This window comes from Phymastichus coffea, unplaced genomic scaffold (genome assembly GCF_024137745.1).
Source record: "Phymastichus coffea isolate CEN01 unplaced genomic scaffold, Cenicafe_Pcof_1.1 PCOF00008, whole genome shotgun sequence".
NCBI classification, from domain to species: Eukaryota; Metazoa; Arthropoda; class Insecta; order Hymenoptera; family Eulophidae; genus Phymastichus; species Phymastichus coffea.
The window spans coordinates 8,750,033-8,771,498 of record NW_026706819.1 but is presented as its reverse complement, the minus strand read 5'-3'; the positions used below and the strand labels follow the sequence as shown (position 1 = coordinate 8,771,498).

Below are 21,466 nucleotides of genomic sequence, written 5' to 3'. Positions count from 1 at the left end.
TTGCGACATTGTCTTTCTAGGTAAGAATGCCGATTTTGCTATTTTATTGATTGTTGAAAAATCCATTCTACAATAAAAAAATCAATCAATAATTAATACTATTAGGATATAGTTAGAGAGCTACTCGTATATAAGAAACTTACTTTTAAGAGAAAATCTAGAAGTCGAATAGGAGAACTAGGAAGAGAGACTACTGCTGTTGCTTCAACCTACTGCTCAATAACTGCGATGGACTGAGGTGTGTTCTCCATTTTGTACCATGCGTCCCCTCTCTGAGAACTCGAGCCGCCGTAATTTCCCTCTCTTTTCGCCTCATCCCCACTTGAGTAATTTCTCATATGATTCCATTGCCCTACTCCTCCGACTTCAGTCGCCATGTCTGCCGTTGTCCCCCCACTCTACCGTTATCCATACTCTGTCACTATTGTATCCTTAGTCTTTTCCTAACTAATCCTTCTTCCTCCCCACTATTACTACTCTATTCTGAGCGACTTCTATCGGATGTTGGAGGAAGCTTACAACTTTCGTGAGGATTTTCTTCCATTTCTATGATCTTTCTTTTCCTGTGTTGTTCCGTACTCTTAATTTTAAGCTTTGACGTTTCAATGGTTTTGTAATGACCCCATGGAAGTGTATCAGGATTTTTATCAAATATACATCGTTTATCATCATATGGACTTAGTGCTACTTTCTGCACTCTTTCTGTTCTTACTTGGTGCAATACACTTCGTATATTACATTACTCACGCCTAATAATTTCTAAATCCAATAAACAGTTTCGAAAATCTTCATGATCTATTGTTTTTATGACAGTATGTGTTTTTATATATACTACCCCTTCTGTCTCCACATATATTATTTTCATTCGGACAAGCTGTTGCAACCATCGTTCTCGACTAGCAAGCACATTGTGTTGTAATAAAATTTGAAAACCTTAAACATAAAATTTAACATATCAATATGGAAATATTCATTATATCATTGTTACTTCGTTACTTATTAAATGTTAATAAATTTTACCTTGAGTAGAAAATTGAACCACACTGATGAAAGCAACAATTCAAAAGTAATATTGAAATGCTTTTAAACGTACTTTTGTGAAGCGATATTTCAACTTTGAATGAAGCTAAAGCAATCAACTGTCTATCTGGAGACATTTGTATAATCTGTAGCTTGAATTATGTATAGGTAGATTACAAGCATCAACCAACAAGTTTTTATCTTCTAAACCACGGAGTAAGTTACTAGAACTTCTCATAATTGACAAGCACCTCCTGTGTAAATAATATTTTCTTGTGACACATCTATACACCAAACTGGTGCACCACATAAGCTTTCCATTTATCCGATATTTTGCCAGACAAATCTCAAAAGCATATTCAGGAGTCCTTAATTTTTTAAATAAAAAGACATTTAACAACTGTGATGATACAAGCTAATCAATATAAATTTGATAAATAATACAAGAATATTGTTTCACTTTTAACTACTGCATGTAATAGATTCAAGGACTGAATTTGCAATAAAAGATCTCGATTGACAACTACTTTTTCTATTAAACAATCCACCTTGAATATTTAACTCCCATTTTGTAATTGTATTTTGGAAGTTTAGTTTAAGTAGCAAACATTCATCCTGTGTTAAGTTTTTCATAAAGATTTGATCAAAAGTACCTGATAAATGTGTGTTTCAGTGGTAACATCTATTGGTTCTCCTTTAGCTGAGATAAACACATGCGTGTTATCTTGATGTCATCTACAGAAGAGTCCAAAACTAAGCCAAAATATTTTTTAAAGACTCATCGTCTGACCCTCCTTGTCCTTGCAGCTGTTATGAAATGTACTGAGTACATGTTGAAATATCAACTCCATCTGAAATTTATTTATTATGTATTATTATGGCAATATTCTCTTTGTTATCCTCCACTTGGAATGTTACCACATCGCAAGCAGAGGTTAAGACATGAACTGCATTCCATATCAGACGTACAAGCCAGAACAAATTAAATTCATGAAATAAAATTGATAATTCAACTAAGCCAGCAAAGAAACCTGATCGCACACTATACAAATATATTTGTTTACTTTAGAACTGAGAACTTCAATTCAGCCACACTAAGACACAATAATAATTCAACTAAGCTTTGAAACAAAGCTAATTCTACAGCGTACAAATATATTTATTTACATGAACATGAAAGAGCTACTATCATGCTATAGTAAATAAATATTCAAATTGAATCTTGATATATTATTTACTCAATTGAAAAACGTCCCAGTATACACCGCTGAAGCTTGACACTGGACGAAAGGCACACTCTGACTGAACTTGTGAACTGAACAACAATGCTTCAGTTGAATTTAGTTTACTTCGGTTTACTAGATGGCATTGAGTCTCCGACTGAGCAACAATGTTTCATTCGAGGCGCATGCGCGAAACAATGTCATAATAACCTTTTTAAATACGCAAGAGTATTATTGTATTATTTTATTTTACTCAATTAAATGATAAACTTTTTAATAATTTTATGTTGAGTACCAATAATGCGTGAGACGCACTAACGATTGGTATATTGTAAAAAATTATTTTCGCGATATAAACCACTATATTTGGAGAATGAAATTTGTGTGCTACCGCCAGCACTCATAATTAATTTTATCTGATTTTCATATAAAGAGAATGAGCATAATGGACGAACAAACGATATGTGATTAACTAAAATCCGCCCAATCGAATGGTGCATTTAGTTTATAGATTTGTTCAATATTTGAATTGTTGGGTGGTAACTTTTAAGACCTATTATTGTAATACAGGTTTGTGCGGTTCCGTCACAAAGCTTCCAGCAGTTGACTTCAGACCCCACAATTTTCGCTTCAGCTTTACGAAAATTGTAAGGTCTGAAGTCAACTGCTGAAAGCTGTTTGACAGAATCGACAAACCTTCTTGAAATAGCATACTGAAAATAAATTATTTTTAAATGAACAGCATCAGTATTTACAGAATGTAAAATAAAGAAAAAGTGCGTGTGATTTTTACTATTGAATGAGCAGGTCTATTTCTCTGGAAATAGTGTAAATTCGTTTTATCAATAAAAACGAAAATTTACGGAATTATTAATCGGTTTTCCTATGCTTACTAACAACGTGCAGTTTTTCTATAATTTTTCGAAACTATTTTTATAAGTTTCTCAGTGAGTTCCTTCATCCTTCATAATGTATATGTGAGGCATACATTAGTCGAATCTCTATCAGTTTCTCATATCACCATTATTGAAAAGGAAAATCATGTCAATTTTATCAAGACAATTGATAGTGAAACTAAACATATTTAGTTTCATAAAAACGTAAATACAATTTTTTGATTTTGATGAATCATTTTGATAAATATTTATATTAATAAAATATTGAATTAACAAATATTGAATTAAGTGCTTACAGAAATTTATATTCATCAAATGTTCATGCCTTGTATGAAGGAGACAGTAAAACTACAATAACTATTTTAAATAAAAATTTTGATTATGGTTTGATGATCAACAATATAACAGAAGTAAAATAAAAAAAATACGGTGCTATTTTTATCATTTATAATGTTCCTAATGAATTTCTTTGGTCTCATTTTAGCATGGATTTATATTGAATAATGGAATAAGGACAATAGGACCTATGATTGTGTTTTCGAAACTCATGTTAAGTTGGAACATAGCTTCTTCAACAGATATGAATAAAAATTCTTTTTCTCTTGTTTTAAATCTTGAACCAAAATTAGATTTACTAGTCATTGGTTTAGATGACAATTATCTATACAATGAACAATTTATTTTGGATATAAAAAAAATTTTTCGCAACCATAAAATACTAGTTGAAATATTACCAGTTTATCATGCTTGTTCAACATTTAATTTTCTGAATTCTGAAAATAGATATGTAGCAGCTGCTCTCATACCTCCAAAATCAAAGTTTGTAGAAGACTTGTTATTACAAGATAAAGTTAAATGTGGTACATTAGAACAAGATCATCAATTGGAAAAAATTCCAAGGACCTACAGTGATGAAATTCTATCTAATCCAGATTTTGATGGTTTAAATACCAAAACATTAATAAGAAATAAAGAAATTAAGCAATACTTCAAAGTGAGACGACCGTGGAAAGTCAAAAACAATGCTCAACAATCATATCCTTTAAACGATTCAAATAAAAAGTAATAAAAAATAATTAATTTAATTTATAAATTGTTTTTTTTAAATATATATATACATATTGAATTTAAAAAATTTTTTAACTTTGTACATAACCTTATAATTATAAAAACAAAGCTGTATCTACTGATATTTTATCCAAAATATTACTAGTTTTATGAAGATTTTTGAATGATACTTAATCAGAAATAAAGTTAACTGTTATATATTAGAAATTAACATCACTGAGGATTCAATAAAAACTTTTTATATTTCAAGTATTTCAAGAGTCAAAAAGGTGTTTTACAATTCATACTCTCAGTCAATTTTTGATTATCTTATCTTCAAATTTCTAATATAATAAAATCTTCATACCTTAATGTGTTCTTAGAGATTTTTGATGCTAATGAAAGTATCTCAGCAGAAGTGTTCATTTTTCATATTCTTGTATAGGAATTTTGATTTATTAAAGCCTATTTGAGAGAGAAAGTGAAAATGATAGTGAGAAAGTTTAAATAGTATTAAATGATTTTTTTTACGTAATTCAATTATTTTTATGAAACAAAATATAAAATTGTGTTTTCTTAAATGTTTATATTTATTTCAACTTTTATGAAACTTGGTATATGTAACATAATTAATTGAATCGTATTTTATTTATTTATCAATGAATATAGACGCTTATAGAAGGCCCGTGAAGTTTATACACATGAGACCAAGCAGCTCTATCTCCTCTACACAAAAGTTTCGGTAGTCGTAAGTACAGTCGACGGAAATTGATTCTGTCCACCCCATTTAAATTTTTAAACAAAGCTGGCAATGTCGTGTAGTTGAACTGTCGCGCGCGCGTTATCATAACAATAGTCGACACTCATTGCTACACTCACGAGGTCAATATAGCGTATTAACATTTTTCAAAAGTTAATCTGTATTTTTTTAAATAATTGAATCACTGATTTTTTTCATATTATTTAACATAATAGTGCAGGTGTTGATGTAAAAGCTAGTTACATTTTTGTTGGACTTTTTGAATTTAATACATTGTTATACACAGGTAATAAAATACAGCTCAGCACGATTTGTTTACAACAGCACTGGCAATCCTTAGAAACTTTTGTATAATTCATAATCGTTATGAACCAAGTGAGCAATACTTATATTCTGAGTTTGCATTCTGCGTAATAATAATTCAATCTTGGTCCTTTTAAATATTCATACATTCTTCTCATATCTCGAGTTGAAAAAAAGCAAATCAAAGAAGGTTGAATAATTAAATATTATTAAAAATTTATTTCGTATTTTTACTAACTTAACAACAGTTTTATCTAATAGATAATAATCGTTTGCTCCACAATCCCTGACCACATATGTGAAGCATTCTTCTGCCAATGCATAATCAAAATAAAATTGAATTCTATCCTCTAACTGTTTTTATATTTTTCTATTAAAAACAGCAACTGAATTGATCAATTTTAAACCCTTTCGATTTTTCGATTCAAATCCAAGTCGGTTACTCTCAACATTTGTTAACGCAAGGGAGTAAGAGAAAAAGAGATACAACTTTTATGGCCGGCACGCCGAAAAATGGGACAGTGTGGTTGACAAAGATCGACCGGCGTGCTGGCCGAAGTAGCTAAAACGAGCTGTTTATTGGTTCGTTTATTGGCTCTTTCCAGAAAAGATCCGAAGGTAAGTAAAACGCGCGATATTTTGCCATAGTTTACTGTTTCGCTCTGTTCTAATTCTGTATTAATAATGGTTAAAAGCAATCTGGCAACAGCGTCATAAGTCGGGACATATAAATTCATTTGATTAGAAAGTAACTAATATTGTTATTTTGTGTAATTTCATAGATCGATATTATTTTTATTTATATATTTTATTATTAGTATTATTCGTATTAATTTATTATTTCGACTTTCGTTATTTATATAGGTCCGGATTTTTTAACATGAATGTAATCAAATTAGAACAACATTTAAGCTCATTGAAAAATCAATAACAGTTATTAAAGCTTCTGTAGGTAATCAAATCGCTTAAATAAAGAAAAAATTACTAAGCCGTTGGTGGGTAAAACCTTACCTTTATTTATAAGAAATAAATTTGGAGCATATCAATCCTTATGCCTCTATTTCCAGCTAAAGGATTGTTACGTCTCACGCAACGGCTGCGAATTGACAATAGTTACTCAACCGCGACTGTCTCTTTTCGGTCAACGCATAAGCGCTTTACCACGGGTATGAGACTAAACAAGAGCAGACTGGTAATCAAACTAAAGCACCGACCAGAAAGGTAACAGTTAATTAAATAGAATTACGTGTAAGTGAACTCATCCTAAACCTCGTACTGCAGAATCCAGGGATGTATCGTGGATCTATATAGAGTAGGCGTAAGTTATTTTCTAATTTATAATAAATGACTCGTAGAAATTTAGTTTAAGTATATATTACTCAAACTAAGTGATACAGACACTTTCGAAGTCTTTCAACGTTCAAGTAGAATACTGAGTATTCTGGACAGTCGCTTTGCCACCTCTTTTTTATAACACATAAAAAGTAGGCTATAAAGGGTTAAACCCATAAGGAGAATACGCGTCACTAAGAACAAGGTCAGACTTTAATTAGCCATTACTCTAATTGAGGGAATTCCCTTTTCATAAAAATTCAAATTTGCCGCTATTACGAGGGTGGTCCGATAAGTACTTAGCCTCACCGCCCGATGGCGCCACTCTCGCAAAAGAAATATTCTATCACGTAGTACAACCTTATCAATGGTTACTGTCAAGATTTTAGCTGGATCGGAGTTGTAGTTTATTTTTGAGAGCATGTGAAAGCAAGCGTGTCCGTTGATTTTTGAAAAATGGAAAAAGAGCAGTATCGGTCGGTGATTCGATTCTTGTTTTTGGAAGGGAAATCGCGCAGCGAAATCAAAAAGCGCTTGGATACTGTGTACGGTGACTCTTCTCCTTCGATAACGACCGTCAAAAATTGGTTTAACGAGTTTCAACGTGGTCGCACGTAGATTTTTGAAGAGCTACGTCCAGGTGCTCCGAAAACGGCTACCACGGAGGATAACGTGACAAAAATTCACGATCTCGTATTGGCAGATCGACGATTGAAGGTGCGCGAGATAGCTAAGATCGTAGGCATCTCAAAAGATCGCGTGGGTCATGTCTTGCATGAAATTTTGGGCATGAAAAAGCTGTCGGCGCGATGGGTGCCGCATTTGCTCACTCCGGACAATAAGCGCAACCGTGAGACAACTGCAGAGTAATGTCTGACGCTGTTTAAGCGCAATCCCAAGGAGTTTCTGCGTCGTTTCGTGACAGTCGACGAAACATGGATCCACTGGTATACACCAGAGACCAAGAAACAGTCGAAACAGTGGACTTTACCCGGCGAAAGTGCTCCGAAGAAGGCGAAGCCTGCCCCATCGGCCGGAAAGGTAATGACCTCCGTTTTCTGGGATTCACAAGGTGTGATCTACATCGACTACCTGGAGAGGGGCAAAACGATCACAGGGCTGTACTGCTGTACTATGCCGAATTATTGGGCCGATTCGACAGTAATAATAACTATAATAGCTATAATTATATAACGATGTTATATAATAACGATGTTATTATATAACATAATAACATAATGATGTTTATAATATAAATAAATATTAATAACGATGTTTCGCTAATTTGTCGAATTGCAGAAAAAACGGCCCCATTTGGCGAAAAAAGTGCTCTTCTACCATGACAACGCACCGGCTCACACCTCCGCCGTCGCCATGGCCAAATTGGTCGAATTAGGCTACGAACTGCTGTCCCATCCACCGTATTCTCCAGATTTAGTTCCGTGCGACTTCTTTTTGTTTCCAAACTTGAAAAAGTCACTGGCCGGGCAGAAATTTAAGTCGAATGAGGAGGTAATCGCTGCCACGGAAGCCTACTTTTCAGACCTCGAGGAAACGTATTTTTCAGACGGGTCAAAGAAATTGGAGCATCGCTGGGCCAAGTGTATCGAACTAAAAGGAGACTATGTTGAAAAATAAAACGCCACTTTTCCAAAATTTTCGTTTTTCTTTTGTAGGCTAAAGTACTTATCGGACCACCCTCGTATGTAGCCTGACCTGTTCCCGACGTTACACGCCTACCCCTGAAAAATAGCGACGCAGGGCGCTCGCAAGTTGCACTCGATACAATAGTAATAAACGATAGTCAATCGATATACCTCTAAATATGACCTAAAAATGCATTTACACTTATACATTACATACAATGAGTTTAATCTACGCATTATCTATAAACAGAAGGTTATTACGCACACACACGCACACACACACACACGCGCGCGCACACACATACACACACACACACACGCGCACACACATACACACACACACACACACACACACATACATTAATAAACAAACACTTCAAAGCATCATTTATCACATCCTTAACTAGTCTCTATTGTTCAAAAGGTAAAAAACTTCCTCTCCACACGATGTTCAATCTTCGATGGAAAATCTCTTCACCATTGTTACCGCGCTTGTACATACGGCATTTCTCTCCGGTTCGTAGAGCATATTGATGCGGGGTCGACCAGTAATTTCAGCTAATTAGAAAGATGTTCTTCGATCCATGGCTTAAGTATTTCAAGATACATAACTTACAGAAACGCTACACAGGTAAAGGGCGAGCGCATTGTTTGCAACTATCATAAGTTAATAGATCCGCGAATCCTCTACCTCCGTAAGGCAAGTAAATGAACTCTGCATATGTTCTTCCGCGTTCAACTCGTTCTCCTTGGTAAAATTATATCATATAGTCTAGCCACTTCTGAATCTCCATTCGATTACTTCCTACGTGCGATCGTGGAATAAATTCTGTAAAATACATACTTTTGATGGTCGTTTTCATATCTCAACTCCCATCTTTTCATTTAAATCTGCAAATGTTCGTTTATTACGTCTGTTCCAGGCGCTAGTGGTAGGAGAAGATCGTAGCCCATCATTCGAGCGGAAAGCTCCGATGCTTTTCTATAGTCCGCACAGTTTTCATAACATATTTGACCTAAAACTTGGCCTTGGTTTGTAGGGTTACCTGCTCTGGACATCCGTCCCATCTTTACTGCTTCACTTTCAACCACATGACGATTCCACATCGATACATCTTCGGCAACATCACATTTTCGTAGGGTTCGGGGCTGTGACTATACAAATTTAATGGATCACTCACAATTTCTTCTTCAGTAATGACAAATCCATGATTTTTTCCGAAGGTAGACTCCAACCTTTCCAACACTACTCACGAACATATTGAACTGTGGCTTGCAGTTTTACTGACAGAAGACCTAGTTGACACGACGATGTTTCACTGACAACTAACTCCCTTTTTATTCTGGCTCACCTTTCATACCAGGAACTTAATCTATAGTCTGGCCATACAAATTTTACTTTCACTCTTTTCCTACTACTAGATACATTTTATGACTAGCTAATTTATTCGAGAACCATGTGTCCAGTTCAGCGCGATCTTCGACAACTGTTTTCGCAGAAACCTTACCAGTGAGTTGCAGTACTTAATTAATTGATAAAAATCCACAGTAATTAAAAAAAATATATGTATGTATATATATATATATATATATATATATATATATATATATATATTTACAAAAAAAAACTTTTATTTACTTCATATCTACCCAATAACTACTGTTCTCCCGGCATAACTCATCCACTTCCCTACTCCTTGCCTGAATTAATTCGGTACCACCTTGATGAAACGGATACATTTTGTCCTCATTTTCCAGTGATTAGCGATGTTTCGCAAAGGGACATGTTAAAAATTGAACCAACACGTCTTTATGTTGTTTACTTAAATGCAACACCTTGCAGTAACGACATTCACGTACTGCTAATAACGGTCCTAATAATGTGTCCGTACATTCACTGACTGCTTGAGACGGGTAGTGAAGTGAATTTTGGCCCCAGTATGTACTACCTTTTAGTACTGTGGAGTACTCTGGATGTTGTAAAATCTCGTTATTTCTTCTTAATGCAAAGCGTCTCCCTCTGGCTTGTTGTTGTGAGTACGGGTATTACAGACCTAGCAAGTGGTACGCTACCTTCGTTGCACTCTTTTTAGACAGTTCTTGGAACTCCGGTGAATTGTTGTACAGTATTTCCCCAATCACTTCATAAGCATTAGTTGGCTAGAAAGTTTGTACTTTATATCCATAATTCACTCATGGTTTCGTTCAGCCAGCGGCGAAGTTCTTAGCGATAGATATGGAACAGATCAGGTATCTTACAGTAATTTTCACTAGTCTCAAACAACCCTAGAGGGTCTCGTTGCATAATGCCTTCTTCGTTAAAGAGAAAACCGTGGCAATATCCTCTTTCACTTATCAACTTGATGCTCACGAACTTAGCGTACATTTTTCTCACTGAACTATTTCAATTGTTTGCTCTGCTGTTTTCTATAGACTAACAAATTTCCTTTTTTCCGTTCGTTTTAGGACTTATCTTTTTTAATTCCCTACTCCTCTTTTTCTGCTTTTATATTTCTAGATGATTACCATTTTACAATCGACGACCTACTCTAGTGATACTAGGAAAACTTTTATTACTCACACCTAGCCTAATACTACAGGTGACGTTCCCCCGCAGAATTAAACATTTCTTTGCGTTATTTAACTTATAATAATTGCTAATTTTTTGTATTAAGACAGAAACTGCAACTAGCCAGCTGACTCCTTTGACAACAGACATACTTATGTGTTTAAGGTTAGTATTTATTCTTTGCTAATTATCGATTCGGAGCTTTCCAATACATAATTGTTCCGACGAATCTTCAGCCAGTTCTACATGCTTGGTTGTTTCCGATAGAGTTGGTAACATATTTTCGTAAACATGAACCTTCTTAAGAGGCATTTAAGGTATCTCGTAAAACGGTGGCCCTGTAAAATCTTATCTGAATCCGGTATCTAATCTCGAAATTAGTATATATGTTTCGCTCACCGCAGTGCCTTTTCCACCTTGTTTTATGTTGAAATAAGGGTATACAATGAATATAATTAGAGAGCTTGTAATTAAACATAAAGTCGCAACGCCGACACATACAAAGTTCCAAGGTGATAAGTCCACTATTTTGGTTTCTACTTTTGTTGCTAAGGTACTGATTGGTTTTATCTCAATTTTAGCTGTACTTGCTAACAACTGGTCTACCTTTAAAAGAGTTAGTCGAATCGGTGGAATAATTAGATTTTTTATTACTTTATAATCGGTCGCACCTTTATAAATGTTTCTGTCGGCCCATATGTTGCATAACCTTGGAAGTTCAACTATGCCAGAAGAAAGCTTTGGAATATATACTAATTTGTTTGTGCATTTAATTTTTAATGAATCGTATTCTCGGGTGGAAAATAACCAGAGATGTCTGTATTTGGGTTCTGTTTTAATAGTTGCACACATCTTTTCAGGTAGTCAGTTTTTAAGTTTACTGATTTAATTTGTTCTTTTAGGCCATTGTCAAAGAAATAAGTGTTCGGTTCTTTGTCTATAACATAAGATAGGTCAATTATATGCATGTTATTACTCTTTCTATAACTTTTTTACTGTTACTTAATGCGTAACTGTTTTGAAAAGATAAAGCGTTTACTCCCCCCTAATTTTGTCAACATGCAACGAGTTGACAAGACGATTCAGGGAATCGTCCACGCGTTTAATATCTTTCATTTGTTCTTTAACATGCTATATTATCGAGCTTGCTTCTATATAGGAAATATTATCTTGTACGATAATGCTATTTAGACTAGTTATTTTATTTGTAAGCACTTCGTTCAAAGTAAATACGATGTGTACTGCAGGTCAATGATTGTTAGCAAATTCCAATTTTCGCGAGTAAGGCTATACTCTCAATTTTATGGAACGCAATACCTGGATTGTCTTCGATCAGATGTACAACGGGGTTTTATTCTCGTCCCCTGACTTCCGTAAATCCGATAAGAAAACACAGGCAAATTGCGGCTTTTTTCATCTTGAATGGTTTTTTTTGTCTGTTCTGGAAACTGTAATACGATATATATTATTCAATAAGTTATACTACCAATAAAAACTATAGGACTATTAATATTAATTATATTGTTAATCCCTGCTTGACTTAGATCGTGTATCACACTTATTACAATTTTCGTAAATAATATTCTTTTACAAATTTTACATAATTAATCTAATAGATCATGTTTATAATTGATCATATGTAAATTTCCTTTCATTATGTAACGATTAAAAGGATCGATGAATGTTTTGATATAACACGACGCAGACATTACATATTTATAGCCTTTTATTTTTATTATGAAAATAATATCGTTTGATTTACTTTTATACGTTTCGCTATTGTAGTATATATTTTTTTATTTTTTCTGAGAAAAAGAAACACGGATTGAAAATTTATCTTAATTGATTAATTGTTAGTTCTGTTGTGTTTGCCAGATTTTCTAATTCATTTAAATTATTGTTAATCTGTTCAGCGTGCATAACTGCCTGCTGTAATGAACTATAAAGGGTCTAGCCGGGTAAGATGGTTAAAAGTGCCGTCGAGCCTCCTGAAAAAGTAAATAGGGCATTTTGTTGGGATTGTTTAGAAACTCCTTTCCCTAAATTTTCAGACCCCTAGACCAATCTGGGGCAGTATGGGACCCCATTTTATGTTTTACAGTTATTCGACGATATCTCGGTCAATTTTCGAGCTAGAAAAAATTTTTGGCGCCAAATTCAAATTTTTATTACGTTCTAAAATATTCAAAAATTTTTTTTTCAAAAATGATAGATACCTCAACGCTGGAAAAAATATATATTGTGTAGTTTTACTCTAGAAACACGCCCATATTTTTTTTAGATTTTTAAAATGCGGAGAACGTCCTTTAAAAAAATAAAAACCCTTAATAACATGGATTTTCGCTTCTAGCGCCGTACGTTCAAATTGTATGACAAAATAGATGACGTCATCAGATTCTACGTCAAAAAATACATCGAAAACATGTGTCATACTTTTGAAATAGAGTGTCTCTTTCATTAGTTTTTACGAATAACATCATTTTCTACGTCGTTCGTCCCGGCTGACTGCGCCGACACTCAATTTTTTCGACTACAACGTCAACCCAACATTAATTCTACACATAAAATACATGTTTTCGATGTATTTTTTCATGTGGAATACGATGCTGTCATCTATTTTGCCGTATAACTTACTCGCAAATTGCTAATAGCAATAACTACTAATAAAACTACTAATAAACTTCTATCTCAGGATTCATAAAGTCCAATATATGTTAAAATAAAGATCTTTTTACTCATGGAAAATGGTTCATAAATGATGAGGCAACTTATATAATATTAAATAAACAATCTATTCAATTATGATATATTTTATCAATTTTGACAACATAAAAAAATGCATTAATTTATATCAATCCTCATCACTGTCTTCTTCGATAACAGGAATGGTATTATCTTGTTCATAAATCTTCGTAAGTTGTTCTGCAGGTTTTATAATATAGGATTGCATTCTAGCATATGATAAATAGTAGATAACGGTGGCTACGTGAGAACAACACCCGATTGTTCTCTCGCCATTAGGGCACTCACAGTAATAGCGTAGAATGCCAGCACAGCCCAGAGTTTCTGGTTTATAATGTATATAACATTTGTACACTGTATTTTCTCTATGTCTCGACTTCACTTCTACCTTGAGAAGATCAGATGATATTTTACAATAACCTACATTAAACTCATTTGTCTCACCCATCATTTCAGCCAAGTATGATATCACCTGCTTCATCTGATATGTTCCAGTGAATAATCTTATTAGATCCTTCATTGTCATTTCGGGAAAATCCTGTATATCAGCTGATGTTAATCTTACAAATAAACTGGATTTACGGCTATATTTTCCTGCTCTGACTTCTGTAGCTAAGCTATTTTCTTTAGAGTTTTTGTCAAGTATATAACGTAATACTTCATTATCTGAACAAGCAGTGGTAATAAGTCGTTTTCCAAATTGATTTATTAGAAAACAAACTATCCTACAGTAAAGACCAGCTGCAGGCAGATAGCGGTTGTCCAGTTGATGGTGAAAAAATTTATATTTTTGAGCTACATTACCATGTACAGCTTCCACTACCCAACGCAGTATTGTAACAAGTCGCGATTTGTTTGCATCTTCCGCTGACAGCTGTTTCTCATTTTTGCCTTTCAATGCTGGCATAAGAACCTGATATTCATCGTTTTCTAATTGCGACTTTACATCCCGGAAGCCGCGATCAAGTATGAAAACATCGCCTTCTTTACACATCAACTCCTTCAGACCACTCTCATTGTCATCCAAAATCTTTTTTAAAATCCTAGCGTCATTTTCTTTGGCATAATATGGTCCCAAGATACCAACAACAAGACCATTTGTAGTGCATATAGTGAATGGCTTACATAATGGAAGTTTCTTGTGCCCTGAATAAGATTTTCTTTGATATTCGTTATTGGAGCTCTTTTGATGCTTTAAGTAGGTGCCATCAGCAACAAGAGCAAGATTATTATCACTTATGCCATGAAGTTTTTGGAGAAGATTTGATGAATGATTAAGAATCAAATCTTCGCGATTGACGGCATGTAAACCAAAACGCGAAGGCAAAACATCCTTTTCAAAAGAATTCAAAATAAAGTTTGAAAACTCAGAAACTTGTTGGTGACGTTCAAGTCCGAGAATAGAGCAGATCATTTCATTTGAATTACCTGTTTGCAGTCTGAATAGAAACACAACCAGAGCTTGCGTAACAGTTCGATTTGCTGTACTTCTTAAAGAGACCATCATTTCTTTCAATTCTATTATCTGTTCCCACGACAATCCTGTGAATGCGCGAATTCTGTCTTTAGAGATAGAAAAGTCACCGATTCGGTCATGTAATTCTCTATCGGACGTGATACTTATAGCTTTGAGTAATTTGGTAATATCTTCAGCTGTTGTAGTACATGAATGCGCCTCTATTTTTAAATTATCCAACTCTTCAACGTAAATCCGTTTCTTTATCAAATGTCTGTGACAACATCGGTTACCTTGTGGGATAAATATTTCCTTCTCAACAAATGCTTGCTGTCGTGCTTCAAAAGGAATATTGACGATTCCTGTTCTAGTTCGACACAGACAGCAATAGTTATGAGCAGAAACAACTCTTTTGAAAGGTAATTCAATAGTTTCTTTAACAGCAGGTTGAACTTGCTGTGGACTATAAACTGGATCATTTTTAGAAGTCTGTGATGATGGATCTGAAGATGATGTGGATTCTTGGCTGTCGGACTGTGGTGTATTAACCACGTTTTTTGATTCTTCAAGTTTACGTTTTTTTGACCTTGCTAAACGTGCAATGCCGCTGCATTTACGACATAGAATATCTCCAAGTACAACAGTTGTAGTTAAATAGTCGGACAAAGAAGAAGCTTCACCATCTGTTTCAATTATTTGTTTGTATCCGACCATTCTGTTTTCTGGTAACCCGCAAACAGGACATTTTTTATAAACTTTTGAATTAGCCATAATGATTGATACCTGAAAGATAAAGATTTTAACGATTATTTTACGAATTCAGATCAAGAAAAATCTAAAATATTCAACATAGCTATAAAGTACAATGAAAAAAACAATATTTTTCTTTTCAACAAATGTATCTATTGTAGTGTTGTCAAATAATAAGAAAAGAATTCGATTTACGAGATGAATTAAAAAAATAATCGTTTCTAGAAAATCTATTTGCCTTTGAAATAATTGAAGGATCATATTGATTATTAAAAGGATCATAATGAATCTCCACCTTCAAACTGTATAGAACTTACAGTTTCTGCAGGGCGTAATTGAATTCAAAGGAAACCGTACTCGATTGAAAAATTTCATATGATTAATGATATAATTTTTCGGTCGGCATTATCATAAGATTTATCATATGATTATCGCTAAATTATATGATTAATTATATAACAAATCATGTGATAAATCATATACAATGAATCATATGTTATTGAATTTTTCAGAGAAAACTTGGTTCATTATATGATTTATCATATGATTAATTATGTGATTTATCATATGATGGAAGAGAAAGTGCTTAATATTGCATTTTCTAGACATCATGTGATTTATCATAATTAATTGTATGATTTATCATGTAATTTATCATATGAATTATCGATAAATTATAAGATAAATCATATGATAAATCATATGATGCCAAAAAATGCAATATTAGGCATTTTTTTTTCTTTCATCAAATGACAAACCAAGTTTATTTCTCTGAAAAATTCAATATCATATGGTTGATCGTATGATAAATCATTTGATCAATCATATGATTTATCACAGATATTTCATACAATTGATCATATGATTGAGCATTGATCATATGATTAATCATATGAAATTTTCAAACCAGGTAAAAATTGTTGTAAACCCCATGAAAATTCTGAGATTCAAAATATTTACGTTATTTATTATAGGTTTTAATCGCAGATCATTGTGCATCAAACCAAACAATGCATCAAAACAAACAGCAAACTAACATACTCTCAATATTCAATAACATGATTATCTGATAGCTTTTTAAACTCAATGTTTTTATGAAAGGATTTGCATTCAATAGAAAATAAGCGGTGAATAACTATGTATAATTATATTTTTTTTTTCAAATCATTTTCCATGTTATTTAAACTAATGGAAATTCAACTACTTCTGAGAGTAAAATTATTGAGAATCAAAAAAATGGTATTTTTTTAGCTTTTCAACGATAGCTTTGAAAACTTTCTAATTTACCAAACAATAGGTGTTAATAAGGCGGCATTACCAGTTACAATAATTGACCAATCACTTTTAAGGTGGCTTTCTACTTCAATTTAGGGAAAAATTAATTTTTTTTTCTAATTCACAAAGGTATTCTATATGTATTATAGAATACGGTACAAAGGTAGATTGTATTTGTATACTAGATTTTGTTTCAAAGAAAATGTTATTAAATATAGATTACGGTCCAAGTTCAATGATTTCCAGCTTTTTCATTTTTTTTCATCTATAACTAAGTGCTGTGTGGATATTATAGTTTCATAGGAAGGCGAATATAATGTAAATACAATAACTGGAGAAGCAAAGGAGAATCATTAGTTTTCACGAAAAGAAATTTTTATTTCCGTCTGGCAGGAAATCAAATTATTGATTGCTGACACCTCAAGAATATTTATTTTCATCATACAGTATTAAGTGTCGAGGTGCAAAAGAAAATATTACTGAATATAGACTACTGTTCTACTTGCAGTTATTATATACAGTTATATCTAAACATGTGTATAAAACTATATCAATAATATAAGTTTTTATATTATATGACCACCAACTTATAATAAAAAATTAAATAATAGTATATCCAGAATTCAATTTGCATAGAAAGGTTTATTTATAAGGTCGAAGTTTTTATCAGTTTATAACTACAATCAAGGTTAACAAATTTTAAAATTGCCTAAGATTTTCACTTAGATATCAAGATTTTTTTATTCATAAAAATCACATAATTTATATTTTCAAGCTTTCAAGGCTTGAAAAAAGTTTTTCTTTCATCATACAAATATTAACCTTAGAAAAGTAATTAAATTAATTTACCTTGTATCGAATGTCTTCAGAATTTCTCCTAAGTCATGATCACTGACTGTTTCAAGCGACTAAATTTCGTTTTTTACTGATTGGTACAATTGATTACTAAGTATGTAAGAAGAAGATTATTTGAAGATTTATTGAAGATTTTTATTTGGACATTACATGGAAAATCAATCACCATCAACTCTCTAACAAGCAAGCAATCCTTCTCATTCATAGACTATAATTTGCTGTAACATTTCCATGAAATAAAATTAATAACTTATTGCTAGAAGTATACCTAGTTTAACCTTAGATATTAGTACTGCTTACCTTTTTAAACGTTAAGCAACTGTTAAATATATTGCTGTACCATTAAGTGACAACAATAATATATCGAAATAAAACCGAAATATTTTCGAATCTATTTGATAGTCGCTAAAACCTTGCAACAATGCTAATACTCAGTACAACGTTTTTTCATAACATTATCACTGGATATTCAATTTAAAATGATATTGTAGAATAAAATAAATATTTGCATAACCTCCACAATGAACAGATGTTGATTGTTCCACTTTTTAAGGCAATGCAATTTATATACCGACTACAAGAAAAAAATAAATAGATTTATTGTATGAATAACAATAAAAAATTGAATATTTAGCCATTAATATTTTTTAACAGAGGATTTTTGGTAAATCCGTTGAGCATTGGTACTGAGCTAACTGAGCGGAACAACTGAACCAAACAATCTTGGCTAGTGTTGGCCAGTGCCGCATGAATATCTGTATCCGCCATTTCTAGGCATAGGGTCCACGAAAATAGAGCGCGAGAATTCAAAAACTAAACTAGTAGTTATTGCTATTAGCAATTTGCGAGTAAGTTATACGGCAAAATAGATGACAGCATCGTATTCCACATGAAAAAATACATCGAAAACATGTATTTTATGTGTAGAATTAATGTTGGGTTGACGTTGTAGTCGAAAAAATTGAGTGTCGGCGCAGTCAGCCGGGACGAACGGCGTAGAAAATGATGTTATTCGTAAAAACTAATGAAAGAGACACTCTATTTCAAAAGTATGACACATGTTTTCGATGTATTTTTTGACGTAGAATCTGATGACGTCATCTATTTTGTCATACAATTTGAACGTACGGCGCTAGAAGCGAAAATCCATGTTATTAAGGGTTTTTATTTTTTTAAAGGACGTTCTCCACATTTTAAAAATCTAAAAAAAATATGGGCGTGTTTCTAGAGTAAAACTACACAATATATATTTTTTCCAGCGTTGAGGTATCTATCATTTTTGAAAAAAAAATTTTTGAATATTTTAGAACGTAATAAAAATTTGAATTTGGCGCCAAAAATTTTTTCTAGCTCGAAAATTGACCGAGATATCGTCGAATAACTGTAAAACATAAAATGGGGTCCCATACTGCCCCAGATTGGTCTAGGGGTCTGAAAATTTAGGGAAAGGAGTTTCTAAACAATCCCAACAAAATGCCCTATTTACTTTTTCAGGAGGCTCGACGGCACTTTTAACCATCTTACCCGGCTAGACCCTTTGTATTGACACATATATCTCTTTATGTCTTTGTTTAAGTATTCTACAAAACACATTGTTGCTAATTAAGTATATGATAAAATGATAATTCTGTTCCGGGACGTCCGTTCAATGATACACTTTTTACTACTTTATTCAAAATCGCGGTTTGTTCGTTTGTAAACATGATATAACTTTTTAATTTTTCAATATTTGACAAACTATAAATTCCGCTCTTTATTATATCGATAGCCGCTAAATATTTCCACGTTTGTTTTGTTTTTAGCTTGTGGTCCGTCACCAAAATAGGTCGGTCTTGGTAACATTTTAGACCATCCACTTCCCACCTTAAACATTACTGGTATTGTCTCGTTACAAGCTGTTTCTGTACCGAAAAATTTTCATATGTGAGTGCGCGGTGTCATAAATATAGGTCTTCCGTCGCGTTCTACAGGTAATTCCTGATAGCACGATGAAAAGTTTCTTGTGCACACGTCTACAGGTAAGCACGTAATTATGTGAATGACTTCGCATGCGAGTAGGCTCATATAACCTGGTCCGTTCATTAATTAATAGGCTAATAAATCCGGACTAACTGTCGCGATATTTAGTGCATTCATTATCACTTTCTTTTCTTACTCACACTGTTGAAATAACACGTCATAATATAATTTTTATAAGCTTTTTCTTACATGTATCTCAAAAAAAAAGTATCTTTGCATTAAAGTATGCAAATAGTATTTAAAAATTATAGTATGCAAATATGATATTTTTATCTTTTATTGCCGGAAAAGTATATTTATTTTAATCATCAAGGATAAAAATTCTCGGATGTTCCGTTCTGGTCAAGACAAATCCGCATTTAGATAATGCTCCTAGATCTTTAAACGCGAAAGACATTCCTTGTGTGTCTAACATGTATAGTGATTGCCTTTCGCTACCCTGTTTCATGTATCTTTTTCTACGTATATCTACGTATCCGGTATAAAAGTCTGTGAACTTGTTTTCTGGACACTCGTGCATGGAAATTGGGCCACAAAAAGCGTAACCTAGAATATTATCGATGCATTTATCGTCACTAGATTTGCAAACCGTACCTATTGATAACGTTATTTTATTAATGTCTAACGATACCGTTTCCCGATGTTCCTGCAATGAAATTTTAACATAACCTGTTATAATAACGTCTTGAAATTCGCCATACGGGTCATTAGAATAGCCCGCGTTACTGCATCCACCCGTGCTACCGGCTGATCCTGCGAAAGTTGTAGCGTGTACTACTGAACTATTCACTATTAAGGATTGAAAGAGGCGATCTTCTATATAGATATTGATCTGTGTACGTGTATTCTTTCGCATTCATCCGTCGATGTTTCGCGTAAAAATTTTATTCTTCCTAATCCAACTTCCATATTATGATTATTATAACCGCATTTCTTAGCGTCTCTATCTATTTCTATTTTACAATAACGCACTCGAACCGACGTATATTCATTGAGTTGCAATAATGTTACTTCGATCCGCGTAGAGTTGACAATTGGTTGTGGCAATTCATAGTCTGCACTATTTACTAAAGAAATATTTAATAAATGTAATATTTGCGAACTTTTGTGCGCAATCATAAGCAATGTAGGCCGTTGCCTTGGTGACAACTCCCAAGATCAGTAGGCAAATTGGAAAACTCATTATCTGTGAGCAGCAAATTTAAGTTATTCCTTAATAGGATTCAGCGTTTGAACCTTGAGGTGAGTAGATGTGTTAAACTGCGCTCTACCGGAAAAGTTATAGTTATAGCAATAGCATACCAAGTGAAGTGACAGTTAAAGGTGAAATACGTTTAAACAGAACCACAAAACAAGACGGCCGAAATGGCCACAAAAGTAAGTGATGATTCGTCATCCAACAATAAAGATAAACCTGGAGAATGGAAAATCGCTTTTAATAAAAAAAGTCCAAGCAGTCGAAGCAGTCCAGGAAATGAAACACAAATTATTCAAACTATCAAACAAGCAAAATTAGACTACTGGCTAAGTAATACAAGAAATAGATTTGAAATACTACACGATCATAAAGAAA

The 21,466-nt window shown here is 33.3% G+C and overlaps 2 protein-coding genes across 3 annotated transcripts; one reads left to right on the top strand and one right to left on the bottom strand.

Moving 5' to 3' along the window:
• The first annotated feature begins 2,945 nt into the window (after window positions 1-2,945).
• On the top strand, window positions 2,946-4,284 carry LOC131669896 (NADH dehydrogenase [ubiquinone] 1 alpha subcomplex assembly factor 3). 2 transcript variants are annotated; one of them, XM_058945101.1, is made up of 3 exons: window positions 2,946-3,343; window positions 3,438-3,549; window positions 3,624-4,284. In XM_058945101.1, exons 1-3 carry the CDS (start codon window positions 3,285-3,287, stop codon window positions 4,203-4,205), a joined length of 753 nt encoding a protein of 250 aa, XP_058801084.1. In that variant the 5' UTR covers window positions 2,946-3,284; the 3' UTR covers window positions 4,206-4,284. The 2 variants fall into 2 exon arrangements, with proteins under 2 accessions (XP_058801084.1, XP_058801075.1); XM_058945092.1 differs by having other exon boundaries at window positions 3,429-3,549; window positions 3,624-4,283.
• A 9,363-nt stretch (window positions 4,285-13,647) lies between these two features.
• LOC131670634 (uncharacterized) lies at window positions 13,648-15,765 on the bottom strand. The gene has a single exon (XM_058946372.1). The coding sequence runs from the start codon at window positions 15,763-15,765 to the stop codon at window positions 13,648-13,650; it is 2,118 nt and encodes a 705-aa protein (XP_058802355.1).
• Window positions 15,766-21,466: the final 5,701 nt, after the last annotated feature.